The sequence below is a fragment of the Mastigoproctus giganteus genome, chromosome 4 (genome assembly GCF_048544385.1).
Source record: "Mastigoproctus giganteus isolate SK-2022 chromosome 4, ASM4854438v1, whole genome shotgun sequence".
Taxonomy (NCBI): Eukaryota; Metazoa; Arthropoda; class Arachnida; order Uropygi; family Thelyphonidae; genus Mastigoproctus; species Mastigoproctus giganteus.
The window spans coordinates 1,171,624-1,195,228 of record NC_143578.1 but is presented as its reverse complement, the minus strand read 5'-3'; the positions used below and the strand labels follow the sequence as shown (position 1 = coordinate 1,195,228).

At 41.3% G+C, this 23,605-nt stretch overlaps 1 protein-coding gene across 1 annotated transcript in view; it reads left to right on the top strand.

The window, feature by feature from the left end:
- LOC150086328 (uncharacterized) overlaps positions 1-23,605 on the top strand; it is a 193,285-nt gene that overhangs the window by 108,891 nt on the left and 60,789 nt on the right. Inside the window, exons 4-5 of the mRNA XM_090372545.1 lie at positions 2,134-2,336; positions 10,931-11,086. Coding sequence (XP_090228671.1) covers positions 2,134-2,336; positions 10,931-11,086 — 359 coding nt within the window. The remainder of the gene's footprint in view (positions 1-2,133; positions 2,337-10,930; positions 11,087-23,605) is intronic.

Below are 23,605 nucleotides of genomic sequence, written 5' to 3'. Positions count from 1 at the left end.
AACCTGAAAGGTACAGAACTTAGTGTTTCTTATTTATATGCTTGTAAGTTGTGCAATACCGAAGTGTCTCAATTTAAAGGATATTATTTTATCAAAAGTGCTGTAACTTACAAAAACATGAGAAATATATATAAAAATATAAAGGATTGAGGCAGTCCATCACCGGTCGTTGCCCATTGTATTTCTTCAATCTTGACTGTCTTAGTGCTCACAGCCAGGCGTCTTTGGAGTAATAGATCGAAGTGCAGTCCAAAAGACAAGAAGGATTTTCGTCCCATTTCCATAAGCTGCAATTTATTAAAATTCTTCGAGAAGGCTCTGCTGCCAATTCTTGTCATGCATGTTTTTTCATAAAAGACTACCACATTTACACACTGTGATTCCAAAGAGCTCAATTGTGACGAAATTAATGGACACCCTTATTTCGGATCCAAACGACTCTGAACGCCAAAGAACAGATTGATGTAATCTTCTTAGACGTTAAATTTGCCTTCGACAATGTCTCAACCAATGCATTGATGAAAATACTTGAAAGGCATTTCAAAATACAGGGACGCTTATTAAATGTCGTCGTTTCCATTCTCAAACAAAGGCATTTTACAATTGAACATAGAACCTTCCAGTCGAACCTTCCAGCCTCAATCCATTATATTTTTAAATATATTTCTCATGTTTTTGTAAGTTACAGCACTTTTGATAAAATAATATCCTTTAATTTGAGACACTTCGGTATTGCACAATTTACAAGCATGTAAATGTACAGAGGAGTCTACAGAGGAGTCCCCAATGTGGCGCCTTGTCTGCACTGGTTTTTGCTGCCGCTTTGGACCCCTTCCTCTCTACGCATCCTGACTGCAGCTCTTACGCGGATGATATAAAACTCTTCATCTCGTCGAAACACTGTGACAAATATGACGCAATCAATGCCCATGCCACTGCATGAACTATTTTTTGGCCTGACCATTGTCTTGAGAATATTGGCCTATCCTTAAACCCCACCAAGTTAGCGCAAATGTCTTACACCAACCTGAAGAAGAAGATTAATATAGACATCTACATCAATGCTATTATGGTCCAAAAGGTCTCTCATCACACTGATTTAGGGCTCAACTGTGATGAAGGCTTGACCTTTCAACAGCACTTCGCCAACACTAAGGCAAAAACTCTGTCAGCAATGTGGGCGATAAGAGAGGAACTTACTGGAGTAAACAACCACAAACTTGCCACTCACTACATACAAACATGTCTTGTTCCGATGCCTCGACGATCTGGTCTTCTGCTTCCCTCACTAACATCAAAAAATTCATGGGTATCGAGTAGTGGATTTTAAGGTGGTTGAACCATGTTAATGGCCACCTTTTCACCATTTCGAGATCAATCATGTATGCTAACCTCGGTTGCACTTCTTGGAATCAGTTGCTCATTATAGGAAATCTGCGCATTCTCTGTCTGCTCTCATCTTGACGCCCCCAAATGTCCACAATCTTGTTGTAGGCTTTCCCGCGTCATTTGCTGCATGGATTCCCATAAGAAGAAGCTTATTACAGAATTCAAATATGCTTAGAAGATGTTGTTCGTCTAACATCCTCCAAACTTACAACACTACGAAGATCGATTTCCGCGAGCTCTGTGATGAGAAAGCGTACAGATCTGAGAAGATGCAGGACATGTACCCCCACACCTACAACTGTAGAAGTTTCCGGATTAACTGCTTCAGGAAGGAATCTCCCATCAACTCTACTCTTTGCCGAAGAATTAATTTGTTTTAAATTATTATTACTCGTTTGCATGTATGTGTGTTAGTTGTATATATTACAATATTTTATGCATTTATTTGTCTGTACTTTTGCTGTGTCACTGTCCATATGAGGATGTGCTTTATTTGCTCGCATTACATCTTATTTGTTATTACATCTTATCTGCATTGATCGTGTCATGGGATGCATCGCAGTGGCAATTTTCCTTCTTGTGGGTGGGGTGTTCTTGTGTCATAAGTGTAAGTTTGTGTCCACACACAAATGGAAACGAAAGTAAGTTTAATTTTTTTTTAATTTCTTAAAATTTGTAAACTTCGGATGCAACAACTGAACCGCATTGTAAAAGCGCCCTCTTCCTTCCTTCCTTCCTTTTCAGACCCAACAGCAGTCTCGTGCACGGCAGAGGTGCTCTTCCAGCGTGGGCTTCCGACGATGCTTCTCGAGGAACAGCGAGGACTCGGGGTTATCGCTCGCACTTTCGGATCCGCAAAAGCGAGCCCTTTCGTCCCTAAGTTGCCGAGGTTGGTGGTGCTGTACTTCTCCGAGTCGCACGAGGCCACTACGAGGTTCTTACGTCAGGTACGCATTCATCTGCATCTCTCACACGCGCGCTTCATCGTTAATGACGAATAAACCCAGAAATTATTGCCCTCCCCTGATTTTGTCCGCATAGGGTAGCCCTTGGGGGACGGGAGGTGCCGAGAGAAGTTCGGTGTGTCGCTCGCTCTATGTTTCAGGAATTTGCGAAAGAAATGAAGTCTTTATGGTGCGCGAGAGGTTGTGGAAGCGGTTGTGCTGCAGTATTGTCACAATCTGGGGGTTGGACATTTTTAAACCGGTGATAGGAAGAGGGTTACACGGTTTGGCACTACGGAAACTGGTCCAGCAATTCGTTGGAGTAGGTCTGGTCACGCGCTATTGTCGCTCGTTCGGTATATAAAACTCTTCATCTCGGTGCAGTTCATTCGCAATTGCGTCCGCCTCCATAAAATCGGATTTTGCCGACGCAGTTGGAGAAAGGGAAGATGGAGGCTTCTTTTCTTTTATAGCAGTTTCCCAAATAGCTTTCTTTTAGATCGCTCCAATTCCATGAAGGAGACATTGAGACGCCGGTTTTCTCTTCTTTTTTAATTGCATAACGCCCAAGATTGGATCAATATTGAGTCGAGGGACGTGTCACGAAACACATTCCTATGTTTTCTGCTTGTTTTGAGTCTTATGCTCGATCGATGGCCCGAAAGTGAAGGTCATAAATGCACGAAACCTACACTTTTGCTACGTCTGTCTCATGTTAAAAAATGACCTGGAAACGTTAGCTTATCTCCCACTGTCGCTGGAATCCGCCGCTGTAAACACCTTTCATCCTGATCCAGCCAATATCTCTTCCATTACTTCAGGCTGTCAGACCAAACTTTAAAGGGTGTTCACTGAGGAACTTGAAAATTGGGCCTCCTTCCCCCTGGAATCTCATGGCACATTCAGTAATATAAAAATGAACAAATCCCCACAAGACATTCTTTTATCGAAGAATTACTACGAAAGTGTTAGTTGAAAACCAAAAACTATTTGTTGTTTGGACCCTCGACAAGGTAACCCTTTCTCCTTTTTTTTCTTACTGCACGTCGGGAACTGCCGGGAATAAATAAGAAATTTCCTTTTCTTCCTCTCCCTTCTTTGCTCTTTCAAATTTCAATAAAAGAAGTTTCTCACAAATGAGTCAAATGAAGCACCAAAACAATTAATTAATCAATTAATTTCAAGTGACCATCTTTTGAACAAAAGAATCGGACGCCGATGTTCTTCTGGTCGTAACGATGTTGATCTTTCTTGGGGGGGTTCATATTAGATCTTCTCTTACTAGGGAGTTCAACAGCTGGTCCTTCCGCTACTTTAAAATCTGAAAAAAAGAAAGAAAAGGTTTTGTTTTTTTTTTTAAATTCTGTTCGGAGTGTGCCAATAATTCATCTTTTCCCGATGGATTCCAATACTCACTGCACGCGAATTCTTATTCTTTACTAACATATTAATTATTTAAAAAGTGCATTTTTGTACACTTTATTTAAAAAAAATAATAATTCTTTGTGAAATAAAAAAAAAAAAAAAGCGTAAAAAGTTTCCGTTTTCCATGTGGGGCTGCACCTGACAGGTTAACGCGCACAAAACAATGAGAAACCATTTCAGAAACCGTTCGGTAAAAGTTTCTTTCTTTTAGGAAGAGTCCGAATTGATCGTAATCGCCATCCTTCCCACACTTCTGATATTTTTGTTTGGGCGGAACAAAATAAACTGTTTGTCTCTTCCACTGCAACAAAAATGCGTTTTACCTGATTATTCCCTTGTATAAGGCAATGGTCAGGCCACACCTAGAGTACTGTATACAGGTCTGGAGGCCTCATTTCAAGAAGGATGTAGAGCTGCTGGAACGAGTACAGAGAAGGGCAACAAGATTAGTGAATGGAACAAAGGGGTCCTCTTACGAAGAAAGGCTTAAGTTTTGCAAATTACAGTGTCTGGAGACTAGGCACCAGCGAGGTGATCTGATAGAGGTGTATAAAGCCTTGAATGGTTTGAGCACATGCACAATGCTGATGGGATTCTTCCTCTTGCTCAGAATAATCACCTGAGAGGCCATAAATTCAAATTGAGGAAAGACAGATGTAGGATAGACGTGCGGAAATTTGCCTTTAGCCAGCGGGTGGTTGGTTGGTGGAACAGACTTCCATCCCTTGTCGTGGAAGTTGATAGCCTAAATAAGTTTAAGGCTCATCTAGACATGTATTTCGAATGAACAGAGGGGTGAAGTGGAAGTGGGTTTTTTTTTTTTTTTTTTGGCTGATGCTGCATAAGCTTACTTTCTTGCATCAAATGCCTCTGCTACTACTACTACTACTACTACTACCTTCAACGGGAAATTCGATTATAATCACACACCTATTATAAACATCAATAATAACTGCTCCCCCCACCCCTTAGTCTCTGGAATGAAGTACTCCGGTATCACAACAGCTACCTTCACAGCCCGATCGTATCATGCCCAACGTTAAGAATGAATTTTACTGGTCTCTTATCAAGATTTAAAAACAATATTGGGATCATAATTTTAAGACTCTCCAAATATATTAGAATTGTGTGTTCGTCCCTGTGACCATGGACGGCTCCTGCATGTGGTTCCAAAGGGAAAACAAATATACCTATCAGTCAAAATCAATTATCCTCCAGAGATTAATTCTCAGCTTGCTAATTTAAGGTCTGCAGAACCGTGAATTTGGATCTTCATGTTTACAAAGGATTGTGTTGCAGAATTAAGAGGAAAATCCCCGCGGAGTTATTTGGGTATTATCAATCTAAACGCATATGAAGAGACTGAAAAGCTCAGATGGATCAATCCCACCAGGCTAGGGGTAAAACCTTGTTGGATTCATCCACAGAAGGAATTTTCGCGTTACTCTTCTCCCTGAGGTAATTTTACCACCAAAAATGTAACCAAAATATGGGTCACACGACTTGTTGATCATCCATAGATCCACCAATTATTAACTTTCTATCTCTTTAGTTCCGGCCGATGTTTCTATGGTGATACTGAAGACTGGTCAAACATCATTTATCACTCTCGTGATTACATTAATCTTCGTATCAAGTTGAATTCAAAGCTCTCTTGGCCCCATTCTTTCAGTACTTTGAATCGCCTCTTTTTAGCAGGAAAAGATCTACAAACTCTGTTCACCAGCAATGCAGAAATTTTGACATTGAACTTTACCTGTGAATTGGATTTGACTTTGAAACTTTATATTGTATATTGAAGAAAACTCCTCAAGTGTTGAGACCTCGATTTTATCATCGATAGCCCTTGGATAAGATTTCATACTGGTGCCCACCATGTTCTGCAACAGCAGTGGACACCGTCTTATTCTGTGAAACTAAAAACTTTGAAATTTGACCCGGCTGTGAGTCTGGCTGTGAACTTTTCTTCGGCTGCGACTCCCGATTTAACGCCAGTCCCATTTCTGTCTGATTTATTCTTTAGTTCCTCTTTGTTGATAATTTTGCTTGGCAGAATTCAAGACCAGGTAATTTTCAAGAGCACATTTCCATTTGTTGGGTTTTGCCAGAACCCGGATCAGAGGTGATGGGCGATGGGCACGGGATCATCGCAGTGGGGCTGAATATTGTAGAAGATGCTGGAAAGAGCGGTAGTCTTGTTGCGAACAGAGTCACCAGCAGGACCACCAGGAGATGATTTCCCCCCTCCCCCGGAGAACTCTCCTATCTATAGAAACTCCTTCGTCTTCGCGTAAAAAATTGGATTGTAAAGGTGAAGGAGTTTCTAGTGAGAATTTGCTACATATTTTGACTGCGGTGAGTCCCCACACTCCACGGTCAGAACATCGTCTTGTGGAATACTTTACTTATTACTTGTTTCACGGTATCTCGAATAATCCCCTCCTCGTTCTCCTTCCGCATTCAGGATTCTGTAAGGGAGAGAAAGGGTAATGAAAAATGGACGTCTTTGTGGGATGCTTTCCAATCTGAGCCAGACCTGGTGCGCACTGAAATGCACTTGACCAGATACATTCAAATCAGGCACATGACACAAATGTGCAAGAACTTGCTAGAACCCACCAGAAGAAACAGCGAAACGTGCATTAGTTGCTAAATGGGTAAAATGAGTAAATTCATTGATTATAAAAGTAAATCAATTGGACATTTACTTTTCGCTCTTCCTTCTTTTAAGACATCAGGCATGCTGATGATGGCAATGTCCTCCAGCTTCCATGTTCGAGGGTGTACAGCTGATCTTACTCAATTGTTCACAGCCAACAGACCGAGTGATTATTAGAGAGATCTCAACAAATTTATTGGGGAGCATGCCCTTCCTTCCGTGTTATCTTCAATGGCGGAGTGTGAGTGCTCGATGATTCACAAGCGAAATGATGGAGTCGCGTTCAGGCCGCTAAGGGTCGTAATTCGTCCGCAGTTCCTTTTTATTTCCTGGTGACAAGGAGTCCAGAAACACCTAAACAACACACACTGCACAAACATAACATTACACACATTTGTCGTCTTTTACAGAGTTCTCTACTCAACACAAAGTTGTACAAAGTTGAACTGACCTTCAGGTGCCGTCCTACATAAGATGCCATGCTTGTCTTTTTATTAGTATTAATAAAATGATGCAAGAAAGCAAGCTTATACAGCATCAGCAAGAAAACAAAAATCCTCCCACATCACCTTGTATGAAGTAGATCTTACAAATAAAATAGAAATATTTGTTTTGCTAAAATAAATCCAGGAAGGGTGATGGAAAGTGAGAATTAAAAGTTTGAAGAAACTCTAGATTTAGGGATGGGAAAGTTATAGACGTATAAGTTAAATAGCGGCTAAATGGAAGCAAGTAATTTAGAGTAATATAGAGAGTAAACGGAGACAGCGGTCAGCACTAGAAAAGGGGTGCCATTTGAGAACAGGCGTGAAAGGGTTGCTGAGGGCAAGAACAACAGGACCTTGAAATGGGATTACGAAGCATCTCTTTTGATTTAAACCACCGTTAGGAAGTAAACAGGAAATTAGTGGACGTCCAGTGTTCGCGTCAAAAGAAAACGGCGTCAAGGTGGCTGATATTTTGGCAAGTTGGCCATCTCTAGCAGAGAAGGTGTGAACACGAAATTGAGTGTTTTGGAGATGACCCGGCAATCATGAAAAGGCCGTGTGAAAAAAAAAAAAAAAATAAGAAATTTCTAGAGAAGAGAAGGGTTGGCTTGTGTGCTACGGAGACGGCTGTGGTGAGTTGTTTTAGCAAATAGGAAGGAATGAAAAATTAAACAGAATATGGGGATTGGTTGCGAGTCCTTGGGGGAGGCGTTCCAAACTTGAGGGAAAAAGAAAACTTCGGGGAGAGTAATTGAGCAACTGTCCACTCTGTATCTGTCTTCTCTGTGGTCTAAGGGGAAAAAGTCGTGAGTTGCGGGTTGAAGTGGAAGTAGATTTTTTGGTGGTCGGAGTTCACATCTGGTGGTAGCAAGATGAAGAAGAAAAAATGGGTGAGAGAAAGGGGTAATGAGGTGGAGGTTTGAGAAAAGGGGAAGCAAAAACAGAACTCCCGCAACCTCTCCAATAATTTTTCCCTGAAATTATTGAAACTATTTTAAAACGGATTCAACTGTTCTTCATCAGATGAAACTTCTTTCCGACAATCAACCACCATCTCTCCGAAGACAAACTTCCGCAGATCTATTTTGAAGCCATCGTTCCTTAATCTGAATTGATGTCCCCTCATGCGCATTCTCTGAGCAAGAGAGAGAGAATCGCATCAGCATTGAGCTTGCTCAATCCATTCAAAGCCTTAAAAACCTCTATCAGATCAGGTTACAGGCGCTTAGCGTCGAGAAATTGCAATTTGTAGAACTTAAGCCTTTCTTAGGCTGCAATTATCAGAACATAAAGGTTTCTTGGTAAGAGCAACCCTTTGTTCCCCTCACCAATCTCGTTGCCCTTCTCTGTACTTGTTCTAGCAACTCTACATCCTTCCTAAGATGAGGCCTCCAAACCTGAATGCAGTACTTAAGATGTAGCCTGACGATTGTACAAAGGGATAATCACCTCCTTATCCCTGCTAGAAAAATTCCTGTATATCATTGGCAAGACCCCATGGCCTGTTCTGCCAGCATGGCTACACTGCTCAGAGAACTTCATATCTGACTGCACAATCATCCCCAGGTGTTTCTCATTTTCCACCAGTGAATGTAGGTACCATATAGTTGGTATGTTTTTCTAGGATTGCTGCTACCCATTTGCACTACCTTTCATTTGTCAATGTTAAACTTCAACTGCCATTTTTCAGCTCATCTCTTTATTTGTGCAGATGTTGTTGTAGTGGCATACCTAGATTAATGCGATTAACTGGAAACATTCGTATTATTTGCATAATTAAACTTTCAGCGTGATATACCTTCTTCAGTATAATTGATAAATATTGAATACGACAATGAGCCCAGCACTAAACTCCAGGACACACCAGTAACAACATTTGTCCACGAAGAGCGATGCCCATTGATAATCACTCTCTGTCTTCTCTCACCCAACCATCCCTTTATCCATTGTGCAACTTACCCTTAAAGCCATACCTCCTCAATACCCTCCCTGCTCTTTTCTTCAAGAAAAGTAGTTAGTCTTTAGCTCCAGTTCTTACAAATCTCTCCAATTACTGTCTTCTTCGTGGCTGTTACTCTTCATCGTTCAAAGAGGGTTATATCATCCCGATTTATAAAAAAACTGGCTGATAACGCTAAGCCTAATAACTACCGACCTATTACCATACTAAATACAATTGCGAAAATTTTTGAACTCTTACTTTATAAATATCTTAGTTCCTATCTTCGCCCTTTTATCAATAATCATCAGTATGCCTTTCTTCCCAGGAAATCAACTGTTTTCAATCTATCTTTCTTTTCTCATTTCCTACACGCTAATTTGGACAAAGGAAATCAAATTGATTCGCTTTTCTTTGATATTTCGCACTCATTTGACTCTATCCACGTCGATCTTTTGCTGTTCAAGCTGTCATCAACTTTACTGAATTCCCTTTACTGAATTTGCTTGATTCAATGCTTATAAATCGTAAATTAAATTATCCGTAATAACTGATGGTACTTCAACTCCGTTTGCTGTTTCGCAAGGTGCTCCTCGAGGCTCATCATTGGGTCCGCTCTTTTTTATTGTTTATGCTAACGATCTGTCAGCCTTATTTCAGTCCGTTAATGTTGAGTGGCAACTCTATGCAGATGATATTAAATTTACAAAGTTATTTGTTCTTCATCTGACGGCGATGAACTCCAGTCCGGTCTTGATCCCCTCTCACTTTGGCTCAATAAAAATAACTTGTTTCTAAACCCGTTAAAATATAAATTATGTCGCTTTTCCTCGAATCGTGTAGTTAGACCCTCCATCCTTACTGATTATTATATTGAAAACTCCTTAATTGCAAGTACTGATACGCTCGATGATTTAGGTGTCGCATTTCGATCTGACCTTCATCCCTCTTCCTGCGTCCATCATGTAATATCTCACACTTTTAAGGTTCTTGGATTAATCAAGCGTTCTTCCTCTGTTTTCAAGAGTGACAAAGTTCTAATTCAACCCTTCAAGCAGCTTGCACTTCCTATTTTTGATTACTATTTGGTCCCCACAACAGGAATATCTTTCTCACAGACTTGAGAGAATTCAAATTAAATTCATTAAATTCTTACTCTATCGAAATCACATTGCCTTTCACCGTCGAAATTATGGAGATGTTTGTGGTCGCTTCAGAATCATTCCTCTCCACTCTAGACGACAACTCCATGGGTCTCTTTTTGTCTACAATATCGTAAACTCTGTTATCGATTCTCCATCTCTTCTTGAACAAATACCTTTCGCTATACCCCGTTTGAATTCTCGTTATAAAATTGATTTCTCGCTGCCTGTCCGCCCCTCGTCCTCATCACTTATTTGGTAGTCCTCTGTTTGGTTTCCTTCGGGTAATGAATAAGTGCAATATTGATTTTACTCTTAATCCATCTATCTATAAGAATTTGCTCCTTACTCAACTCTGTTTTCTTAATGTAAATTTTGTATATATTTTAATTCTAGTTTTGTATTGATTATAACTGTTTTGGATTTTCTGTAACTCCTAGCGTTCTCACCTTTATTTAGAGTCTGTGTGCCCCGTGGGTGAGAAACGTGTACATAAATACATAAATTAGATAGATCCACCGCAGGTGCCTTTCTTACGTTTAATTTCAACAATTTCTCCTCCACCTTGCTCTCAGTTATTACAAAATCATTAACCACCCTGTTACAGTTTGATGAACTTCTGTTCTCCGCTACCCTACAGAATTCCTCACGTGTGAATGCAAAAAACATTCATTTAGTTTGTTAAGTATCTGCGCAGGATCATCAACGATTGAATCATCGTTATCAAGTGGACCAATCTGGTCCAACCTCTTCTCTGCTACTGTTAAGAGAGCAAAGAAATCTTTGCCTTCTTTACAAAGAAAGGGGATAGGTGCACGTATAAACAAAGGGTTAATTGCGTGAATAAAAATTCCCCACGTTTCACGGGGTGCATTTTTATGCATTGAACCGTATTGGACCATCTGAACAGATAACACTTAAATATTTTAATATTTCTCCACCAGGTGCCGTTGAATTCGAAGTTCTTCATCAGCTGGTTGGTTTTCGTGAACGACGTCCTCGACTTCTCCCTCGTGTCCGCAGAATTCGCGAACCTGGATGGACTGCACAACGCCTTCTTCATTAAAGTGCACGTGCTGACAGCGAATACCCCCGAACAGGTGAGTGAGTTAGACACGGACCATCGCGCTGCACTGAACCTCGTTTTTCTTCCGGTAAATGTGGACATCAGACACGCGGCGCTCTGACGCATTAGACCCGGGTGCCACTTGTTTTCAAGAAGCCCCTTCTTAATTCCTACACCTTCTCGCTTTATTTTTATTTTTTATTTATTTTATTTTATTAACAACAAGATACAGAACAGGTAACCATTGAGAGTGTACCTGAGATCAGAACAGTGTCCACAATTGATAACAAAATCATGAAATCCAAGAGGAAGAAAAACATTGATATAGATTCAAACAATAAAAGCATATGTACAAAAGAGGATTGTATTAAGTTAAGTTACCGGTAAAACAAGTAATAATTAATCCGTTAGAGAATAGAAAAATAATATAACCAATAATAAGCTACAATAATTAGATGTGAGCTAGTCACTTTGCAGTTTAAGAGAAGAGGCAAACTTGTTCATGGAGTCCATCAGTAATTGGAAGTTGTCAAAGAAGTCAATGCGAGAGTCATTTGCTGATTTGCTGATTCTGTTCAGTGGACTGAACTTCATTAAGTCCGTGTTGGCAGAGTCAAGGCGAAATGGTGTAAGGTTCCTGACTTGTCTACAAGGAGCATTGAAGTTGATTTTACTCGGGATATCAGATGCTTCGTAAATTCCAGTGATCACTTTGGCTAGAAGGGTGATGTCAGCAGTAACTCTTCTGGTGCATAGAGGCCTCAGATGAAAGTAATCACACAGCGATTCATAATACACTGAGTGATAGAATAGAGGATTGCGGTACGTAAGGTAACGGATAAAGTTTTTTTGGACTGCTTCAATTTTGTTAGTTAAAGTCTTTGTGTGAGGATTCCAGATGGGTGAACTGAATTCAAGGATTGGCAGAACAGTACTTTTATGAACGATAACTGCATATCTGTAGTTTTTGAACTTGTATGTGTTCCGTTTGATGAATCCCAGTGTTTTGAATGCTTTGCTGGTGATTTTAAGGACATGGGCATCGAATTTAGCACTGCTGGAAAAGAGAATCCCTAAGTCGTTAACTTGGTCACACCTTTCGATGATCACGGAGTTAATACTATACTCCGTATTCATTAGTTGTGGAGATCTGCAAGATGAGAAAGAGATAACTTTGCACTTCGAGGGGTTAGCAGACAAGCCATTCAAAGATAGCCACAGACAGAGGCGGAATTAACGGCGGGTGCACCGGGCGCGCGCCCTGGGACCCGATTTCTGAAGGGCCCACGTAAAACCCCAGCAAATTAGTTGAACATATTAGTTCAAAACTTTGTGATTATTATTATGCTATTATTAATTATATTATATTCAAATTTTATTGGAAATAAAACATTAATAGTACATAATATTTTTTATTTATTTAAAAAAATGATTAACATGTATTATTTTTTCCCTGTCTCTCTCTCTGTTTTTTTTAAGGGGCCCAATACTTTGTTCTGCGCCCGGGGCCTCAACCGACCTTAATCCTCTCCTGGCCATAGGAGAATTTGTTGAGAGCACATTGAAGCTGTTGAGAATCGGTAATCTCCTTCACTGCTGAGTAGATTTAGGAAGGAAGAAATCTTTATTGTACAGTAAAGATAGATCTTAAGATCATCTGCATAGAGAGCAACTTGAACATTGGAGGTGTAGATGAAAGAAGGAGATTATTTATGAAAACAATGAAGAGAAGAGGACCTAAAGGAGAGTGTTGTGGTACTCCGCTAAGTGGTATAAAACAGTCTGAGTTCACTTGATCGATGATAACGCTCAAGGAACGATGCGTAATATAGCTGCGTAGTCATGAGAGCAAAGGGTCACGGATACCATATAGCTTAAGTTTTTCCAGAAGTGGTTCGTGCGGGACTTTATTTCTTTCGCGTTAGATTTTAAATGCGAATGAAGCGAGAGGTGGAGTTCGTAGCGAATATACCGAAAGGAGCGATGAGAAAAGTTTGAAGGGAGTGGAAAAAGAGAGAACGAAGAAAGAGTTTCTAAGTAGGAAAGGGCGAAGGTAAAGGAGGAGGAAGGGACAAGAGTGGGGGGAACAGACAGAAAAGAAGGCGGTGTTAATTGGAAACCAAAAGCTGAAGGTCGAGCTGCGTGTCGATGTTTATTTAGAAAACAAGTTGTTCATCAGTGTTCCACAACAGACGTGTTTCCATACCAACACTTACGTCACCCACGAGTGATTAAACGATGAAAAACAAACGCGAATTTACACCGAGAAGTAATTCGTTTGTACGCACCGTTCGTAGCTATTATTAGGAATAAGAGAGGAACCCCTTTTTGGAAAAAGAAAAAAAGACAAAAGAAAAAAAGAGACAGAAAGTACCTAGAAAAACGAAGCGAATAAAAACACGGTAGATTTGATGAACAATCTAGCCATTGAGCTGTTTGTTTGTTATTTGGTTTTTTTAGGAGCATTAGCAACTAAGGCCATACTGCTCGGGGATATGCGGTGGTCATTCCCTGACCTTTCCGCATTCGGTGGTGACGGGCTCGAACCCCGGTCTAATCAAGAAGCGTGTGCTATGCACTGCTGCTCCTTCCCACCAGGCTACGGAGGCGCCTAGCCATTGAGCTGGATAGATTCTGCGAGCAGCATTCATACAGACGTCAGAAACTAAAGAACACATATGCAAACGTACACTTATGAGACACCACGAAGGAAAATACAATGCATCCCGTTAAAGATAGGTGAAAAGGAAAATAAAGTGAAGCCATCACTGGTCCCCTCTCTCTCTCTTAGAATCTACTACTCCAAAGACGCCTGGCTGCACTACTACGTTCAAGATTGAAGAATTGAAGAGATACCACGTGCAACAACCGGTGAAGGACTGCCTCATTTCTTTATATTTTGTATATTTCCCTCATGCTTATGTAATTTATAGCAATTTAGAGAAAGTAATATCCTTTAATTCTTTCAATGATGTAAAATAATAAACACTAAGTTCTGTACCTGTCGGGTTAAGCATATATGTGCCCCATGTAACCGCCAGGCACATGTCCCTGTCTTAACCTCTGTGTGTAATATCACCCCCCTAGCTTCCTGCTGTCCAGGGGGGGGTGGCTCTTTGGCAGAGCAATAAACAGATTTAATAAAATAAAATAAATAAATAAAATTAAAGAGAAAGAGAACGAAAAAAAAGAAAACTCGGTATTGTTTCAGCACTTCCAACAGCAGAAAGAGCTCTTTAACTGTCCTCAAACTCACCACCATCATTAAGAAGAACAATGTTTTGGGGGAAAGAGTAGAGGGAAACCTACCCACCCGGGAACCCACACGGAAAGTGCTCGCTCTTTCCTCATGTCGTCAATTCGCAATCGAAACACCCCAGATGCGCGCAACTGCTGTTTGCCGAATCAACAACAGCAGTGACCCCAGAGCAGGAATCTGACCCACAGGGGTCTTCAAATATGCTGCGAATTAATTTCCGATTGGTAAAACGAAGCGAGTCTACGTCTGCCCGAATACAGGCGTCGCGTGTTTCGAGCACTTCCGTTTCGGGGCTTCCGTGTTGCGTGCATCGTCATTCCGGTGAATCCACGTGGTGACACGTTGCGGTGCGTGTCAACTGGCCGTCCTAATGGTGACCAGCATTTCGTGTTTCGCTACTCTGTCATCGGTCCGTCGACGTGTCGCGGCTCGTCACACGCATCTGTTGCTCTCGACAGGCGATTAAGGTTATACGCACGCGCGTGCTCACTGCACTCCCGGCCATTTTGAGGGTGACGAGCGTGGAGTTGGCGCGAAACCTTACGAGGGGCGTCTGAGAAGTTATTATTATCTGTTTATTTCTCTTTCGAGACACCCATAGACAGCACGTGGCTAGAGGGTGTGGTTACATTATATTATTATTATTATTATTATTATCATCTGTTTATTTCCATAAGGAAACCACCCCGGGACGGCAAAGTGCCAGGAGGGTGTAACCCACTGCATCTTCCGGGCAGTGGGTTACATATACTCAACACGTAGTCTCGTCCCGAAATATTATATACACATTTTATGTTTAATATATACAGTATTTACATATTAATGATCATGTACATACATTACGCAACTCATATATTTACAACTCACTAATAATTCCATCTATAACTTACATATTAACATAACTGTTACAGAAGGTATATTTTTACAGTCAACAGATTATTATTGTTCTTAAAGCAGAAAGTTTCTCTTTTACTCTAAATTCTTTGGTACTTTGCAGCCGATTCATATTTCAGTAAGTCTGTACGAATCCTGGAACATCTCTTTCCGGTATGTTGCATCCTCACACAGTTTTTCGGCATCTATGTGTAGTGAGTTAAATATTCTCGCTGTATTTGATCGGAAGAATCTTTGCAGGCTACTAAGATTGTTCAGGACTGGACGCAGTGGATTATTTACTTCTCCGCAACGTCTAGCAGTGGCACGCGGTTTAACTAGAATATTATCCAGGACTGGAGCATCTACTCTGCCTGTGAGCATTTGTGCGAGAGTGTGTATGTTCCTGTTAATTGTCCGCTGCATCCAGGGTGTGATGTTAAGGTTTGAGTAGAGAATGGCCCTTGAGATAGTAAAAGGGTGGCCAGCAACTCTGTTAAGCCATCGCAAGAACCAGTACTCGATCCCAAGGACGGACTTATAATGTGAATCTGGAGCTGAAGACCAGATTTGCGAGGCATACATTGCAATTGGCAGGACACACATTAAAATGTACTTGGTCGCTAGCTGAGGATCCCTAATTCCTACCAGTTCCTGCCTAGTAGCCCATAAAGCGGCGAATATTTTTGTCTTCATATGGGCGAAGTGTTGAGCAAAGGTGAGTCTGTCATCCCACTTAAGACCCAGGTCCAGGTGAGAGTGCACTTTTTCCACACTAGACCCGTTCACAGAGATCGAGATGTCATTTTTATTCTGCTTGCAAGTTATGGTCATTTGGGCAGACTTCTGCGCATTAATACGGAGCCCGATGCAATCCAGGTAGCTCTCAAATTCTCGGATTGTGCTATTTGCCATCTGACAAATACCTTCTGCTGATTCATGGTCTTTGGAAGTGATGAAGAATTTTACATCGTCAGCATATGTTATAAAATTGTAGTACCGTGCAAGAAACGGCTCCAGGGCGCCCGCGAAGAGAGTAGCCGAAAGAACTCCCCCTTGTGGCACTCCTTGCGAGATGGTAAAGTATGATTGTAGCTTTTGGTGCTTAACAGTAAGTTTTCTATGTTCTACCAGGCTGGTTATTATAGTTAACAAATTTCCTCTTACATTAAAATAATTCCTTAAAATCGCAATGAGCGCTGGAATTGAGACGTTGTCGTAGGCTGAGGAGATATCCAAAAAAATAATATCAATTTGCTTTTTCTCATTTAGTGCTTTCTGCACGCGAAAAAGGGTTTCCAGTAAGTTTGTTATTGTTGATCTACCCGAAATAACTGAGTGCAAATGCGGTGGTCTATGGCTGAAGCAGTGTTGATTGATGGTGGGAAGCAGTGCTTTTTCGAATACCTTCTGTAGGGTGCAACTAACAGAAATTGGTCTGTAATCCTTAGCCAATTTTGGGTGTTTAATCTTTGGTATTGGGGTTACAATGTAATTTTTCCAAGCTTGCGGGAAAGCTCCTGACCTGATGATTTCCTGATAGATGTGCAGTAATAGATCTATTATAAATGGGCTACTTATCTTAAGGATGAACATTGGAAATTTGTCTGGTCCAACAGTGGCCTTATTGGGAAGATCGTTGATTGCTTTCATTACGCTCTCTTTGGTGATTTGTATTTCACTCAATGGAGGTCTTGTTGGTTCCTCTCTTGCCGAATAGTTTCGCTTGTTTAAATCTTTCAGGAATTCAAAAATTTTGTTACCATTATCAGTGTTCTCAATTTGATTCAGTCCATGCAGGTTACTAAAAGTGTTATTAGCCCATTCCTTGAAAATGCATTCGGTCATATTCTCTTTGCGAGCATATTTACACGAACTTATTTACAATATTTGGAGATGCAAAAACACAGATTATGTGTTAATGGATTAATTGCGAATGGTTGTTAAATGCTAAATATTATTATATAAATTATTAAATTAGTCTTCTTATTATATTTGTACACATCAGCCGGTACACATTACCAAAGATTTCTGTCCTATACATTTTGTCTGTACATAGTTTCTCTGGATCTATATTTAAATTATTAAAATAATTTCCAGTATTTGCTGGGAAGGAAGAATCTCCCCAGAGAGTCCAATTGAGTCAGTTCCCACTTGAGACTTGGTTCTTCTCTGTTTATTCTCGACGTGTCATCCGAGGGCGAGTGATCACGTTTCCCACTTTCGGCGCATCTCTTCTCTCTCTCTCTCTCTCTCTCTCTCTCTCTCTCTCTCTCTCTCTCTCTCTCTCTCTCTCTCTCTCTCCTTCCCCCGTTAGTAGCTTTGCCAGAGTTCAGATGTTTCTGGTTGTGATGATATACTTCCAGGGTGTGATGTCCAGATTGGCAGAAAAGACCGCTCTTGAGATGGTAAACGGTTTCCCGGCAATCTTGTTTAGCCATCTCAGGAGCCAGTATTGTACTCCTAAGAAGGCCTTGATGTTGCTCTCAGGGGCCGATGACCAGATAGTCGATGCGTACAACGGAATCGGTGTAACGCATTTAAGGATGTATTGAATGTTAAGATGAGGGCTTCGGAGACCGGTGAGTTCTTGTCTAGTGCTCCAGAGTGCCGCGTATGTCTTTTTCCTAATGTGTTCGAAGTGAGGTATGAAGTTTAATCCTTCATCCCACTTAAGGCCAACATGGGCGGGGGATTTTTGGACTCTGGTATTGTTCACAAAAATCGTATTTTCATTTTTCTCCTTATTGTTGGTGAAGGTCATTTGGGCACTTTTCTTTTCATTAAGTTTCAGGCCAATGTAGTGCAGATATTTTTCTAGCTTCCTGATTGCCTTGTTTGCTTCCTCTGATAGATGGGGTGCAATTTCTTGTTCTTTAGAGGTTACAAAAAATTTCAAATCATCAGCATATGTAATAAATTGTTCACAGTTTTGAGCTAAAAATGGGGCTAGTGCTATTGCAAAGAAGGTGGCGGACAATACGCCCCCTTGAGGTACTCCCTTGGAGATACAGTAAGATGCTGTTTGTTTCCCGTTTATTGCGATAATTTGTCTTTCTTGAAGGGTGTTAGTGAGAATGCTTAAAGTGCTTCCTGAAATGAGGAAATACTCCTTGAGGATTACTGTTATAGCTGGGATTGAGACGTTGTCGAAGGCTGCATCCAGGAAAACGATGTCCAACTGTTGTTTATTATTTAAAGCTAACTGTATTCGGAGTAGAGTCTCCATTAAATTAGTAATGGTCGACCTTCGAAGAAGCACAGAATGTAAGTATTGTGGCCTGTCCCCAAAGCAGTGCTGATTGACGGTGTTGAGGATTGCTTTCTCAAAAACTTTTTGCAGAGAGCATCCGATTGCGATGGGCCCGAAATCTTTACTGGTTTTAGGATTGCTTATTTTTGGAACTGGTTTTACGTAATATCTCTTCCATGTTTTCGAGATAACCCCCTCAGTTAGTATTCTTTGGAAGAGGTGGTGGAGCGGGTCGATTATGTAAGCGCTACATATTTTTATCATGAATAGCGGGAACTGGTCCGGCCCGATCGTTGCTTTATTGGGGAGCGAGTTAATAGCTTCCTTTAAGTTTTCCCTGCTGATATTAATTTCACGTAATACGTTTCTAGCTCTAGTTTGGTTTGTGCCAGTGGGATCCGTCAGTTTTTCAATCATTTTCTGCATCTCGCGGATGTTTTCCTCACAATTTTTCTGCTTCTCATTCAAAGGCTTTCCGAATGTGACTTCTGTCCACTCTCTAAACAGCTGGTCCGTCATTTCTTTTTTGTTCTTTTTCTTGCTTACTATTCTCTTTAATTTTTTAATTTTTCCTTCATAACCTCAAAGTATGCTTGTCTTTTCAGTCGAATGAACTGTGCCCTTTCGCGTTTGTATATAGTCCGATCAGTCGGGTGCCCAGTTCTTTTCCACTTTCGGTAGAGCTTTTGCTTCTTTTTAAACATAACTTTAACTTCTGGAGTGAACCAAGAGTTCGCTCTGTCGGAGATCTTTAATACTTTTGCTGCTCCTAGACGGGCGATCTGTAAGAGTAACCTCAATCTCATCTATGGCTTCTTCAGTGGACATCTTATGTAGACTTTGAAAGTTATATTGCGCTAAGCATTGCAATATGACCTCGCATTTGATATATTTTTGGAAAATATCAAATTTAGTTCATTACTCTGTTGTGTGTCGCAGTTCTGATCGGCAATCTGTCCTCGAAGAGCAACTTCCATTGAAAGCGCAGAGTGGTCGGAGGAAAACTGTAAGGAGTTGTCTATTAAGCTAACCTCTTGTCCGTTGTAATAAATTAAATCCAGGCGCTGTAATCCTCTTGTCGCAGGTGTTGTTAATTGTTTCATTCCGAGTGCTTCTACTGTGGCGTCTAGCTCTGCTTTTGCATCTTTATTCCTCGGTAACGGCATATTCAGATCTCCTAAGATGATTGTCTCAATATTTACGTCTAAGTTTGATACCAGCCAGGTAAAGAACTCATTTCTGATCTCTCTCGTATGTTCTGGTGGCTTGTAGATAAGACAAAGCTGTACCTTGCTGTTCTCACCAGAGAATGTGGCGATAACAGCTTCGAAGTTATCTGAATTAGAGCTTTGTTCTTTCCCAATCTGGAAGTCGGTTTTATATAGCATCATTACTCCTCCGCCCCTTTTGATATCTCTCCCTCTACCGATGCACTTGTAGCCTAAATTGTCTGCCAGAGCGTTCAGCTGCTTATTATTTTGGAGCCACGTTTCTGTCAGACAGATAAATGAGTGTTCTGAATTGATTAGAAGGCTCTGCAAGGTGTGGAGTTTATTGGATATGCTGCGAACATTTTGTAGGAAAATTGAGACTTTTGTATCTTCTTTGAAGACTGGCGAGGTGTTGGTTAATTGCTATTGTTTTGCCAGGGTGTTCACTGCACTAGTTGTGGGCCTTGTCGATTGCTCTCTGTATCTTTTAACGAGGGTGCCACTGGGCCATATGTTTCTGTTGAGTAGTTGGGCTTCACAATTAATGGGGCAAGAGATAGTGAAGGAGGAGTAGGCAGGGTGTCTAGTTCGTACTTGACGTACCTCAACATCGATACCAATTCCCTCAACACACATTTCTCTGATGACACCAGGAGTAATATTGGGGTTGATTCGTGACACAAATATTTTCCCTCTCGTTTGAACCGAAGTGATGTTGTACTTTTCGGCAAGACAAGGACGGTATCCTGTGGGTAACCTCGGCGAGCAAACAGGGATTTTATGCATAGGATCTCCGTTTGGTCGCGTTGCATCATGTTGCTGATTGGTAGGTAGCAGGTGGCTTTCTCTTTTAGTAGAACTTTGGTCAGCCGATTTTGATGGGAGAGTAACCCTCTGTGCGTAGGTAGGTCGTTTCGGTGCATATGGCTCTAAGCTTGAACAGCGATTCCGCTAGGTGGCGGAAGTCGACTAACTGAGGAATTATGTGCTCCGCTTTTTACCTTAATTTAGTATGGATTAAAAGTGTTAAACTAGTTGTAATTGATATCAGTGGGTAGCTCTCTTCTCCAGCTTTTGAAACAAGTATGAACAGAAGACGAAAGCATGCAGGTAAATATGATTTCTAAAGATTAAATCTGCGAATACCTGATCGGACATTTTCTAGTTCGTATAAACGCAACGTGTCCGCTTACCGAGGGTAGAGTCTTTCGAAATCACTACAAGGTCATACCTCCCGCTGTACTTCCCCTTAATAGGTGGGCAGAAAGGCTTTAGTAAAGTTACAGTAGCTCACTATACTTCTTTTGCCCTTAGGGAAAGAGCGACCTTAAAAGCTAAAGGGAAACACATGTCTGGATTACAAAATATGGAAAAACAGGGATCAGAAGCAACTGATCAAATATGTAATATATGCCAAAAAGTGAGCAAATGCGCTATTAAATGCAGCGGATGCAAGGCGGTTATTGGAAGATGTTGCTCCTCGGTGGACATAGCTCGACTTAATCGAGCTAGGAAGAAGAAATTTCTTTGTCTAACTTGTAAATCCAAGAAAGGGAACGATGGGGGTGAACGGGTAAATAAGCCATCTAAAGAAGAGTCTAGCGAAGGCGAGTCGGGCGATGACGCCTGCAGCGAACGCGAGCCTACGGACTCCTCTCAAGGTATCTGCTCTGGGATACCCGAAGAACCAATTAATGTCATAGGTGACTCGATAACGGAAATACTAGGGTGCGACGCATGTCCAGATGACTGCGAACATCGGAGACTTCTTAGCAGAACCCAAGACACTGAAAAAATGTCAAACTTCGTTGTACAGCGTGTTGCAGAAAGCCCTCATTACAATGGAACTGAGAAAAAACAACACTGCGGCTCGGAACCCTACACGAGCAAACACGAATATTACTTAACAGAGCTCCTCTCTCCGATGTACAGGGCCCTACGTGAGATCCAAGAGGAGAACAATGAACTAAGGGAGCAAAACATTAAAATCAGCAGAAGTCAAAAGTTATTAGAGGAAAAATTGAACACACTATTAGCGCAGTTACAACTAACGGATAGAAAAATCGACACTGCTGTACTAGCTATGAAAAAACAAGAAAATAGGGCCCAATATAAGGAGGCGGATAAGGCACGAACAGATCAGCATACGCAGACATCCAAATTACAGAGGGATACTAAGGGAAAAGCAAGAAATGATAGGAATAATAACTTTAAAAATGAGGGAGGCGAGTCACTACTGCGTCTAAGAGTGTCAAGATCTGAAATCTCCACTGAGAAAGACCACACGACTAGGCCAGAAACAAGAATAGACCTCGCAAATGCTAGTCCCCTCTCCCTATCAACCAATGACAACCCCCAGAGCACATTGACGACTGAAATAAATGCTGGGTTTACTAGACAACCTACCTTTGCGCAGATTGCGACCATTAGACAGAAGGCACCGCAACAGAACAAGACGAGTGAATCTGCCCCATCGATACCCTCTCGCGCAAATCAATCCATGTTTGAGAACAATCTCGCGGACTATAGGGTTCAAAAAACGAATCAAATCAATGATGAGCACAATAGAACCGAGACCACAACTAATCGTGTTGCGGGACACAGTCAGAGGCTTGCCGACAGATTTAACATATCCTCTGTACAAACCAGAGGAAAGATATTTATTTCAAGACTCAATCCGCAGACAGGTCCAAATCTTATTAAAGAAATGTGCGACAGAGGATTGGGGATGGATGTAGAGGTCAAGCAAATACGCACACGACATCCTGCATATTCCTCTTTCATACTCTCCTGCCCACTAAATAGTGAAGGACGGCTCTTGGACAGAAACATCTGGCCATTAGGAACGCTGGTGAAGACATATAGAGAAAGGGCTGGGAGGCCCACAATTAGGAACAGCACCGCGAACCTACGAAGAGCCCAATAGCAATCAACAGTCAATTTTTCTCTCGCAAAAGACTCGAACCGGATCATTATCTTCTTGCAAAACGTAAGAAGTATATCGAATAAGCTACACGCACTACAAACCTTACTACTGAACTCGGAGAATGATTGCGTATGCTTAGTTGAAACATGGCTCCATAATAACAGACACCTGGACGCCCTTGCACACTCCTCCGGTTACAACTGCATCGCAAATGGAAGAGAGGGTAAAAGAGGAGGCGGTGTAATGATTCTTTTCAAGAAAGGATTTTCTGTAGTCAAAGAACTCGAGGCGCAATCGAAGAATTTCGAGGCTATCATTGCCACTCTTGGCAAGGAAACGAGGAGATTGCAATTAGGCGTAATATACCTACCACCGGAACACACTAAAGAAAACAGAGCCGAGCTTCTTACGTGGCTCACCTCAAATCTGAGCACGAACACAGACACAATCATAATGGGGGACCTCAATATGCCACTACCAAAACATCGGGAGGCAAAAAGCGAGTTGGACGATACAATGAATGCTTTAAACATGATCCAATTGAAAACACCAGCAACAAGAGGAACTCAGTGCCTAGATCTCATATACTACAATACCCCAGATATAAAGTTGAGGAATAGCTACATGAAATTCACTTCGGATCACCAACCGCTCACGTGTGAAGCCACTTTAAGAAGAATCCGGGACATCCGCCAAACTGGTCCGCATCCAAAAAGCGATACAAAGATACTTTTCTCATCAAAATATATTAAAAGTGACGTCATTCTGAAACATCTGATGGCATATAATTGGCAAAACCTATACCTTTTGGGCACTGATGATGCCTTATCAGCGCTCTCACAATCACTCATGCATATGGCTGAAGAAGGAGCATCTAAGGAAATTAAATTATCAGACAGGGCAAAGCCCTGGTTCAACTCACAGTTGAAAGCAATCTTCAAAAATAAGCAAAAATTGTTCAAGAAATGGAAAAGAACTAGACATCCAGAGGACCACACCCGGTACAAACATGAAAGAGCACGGTTCATGAA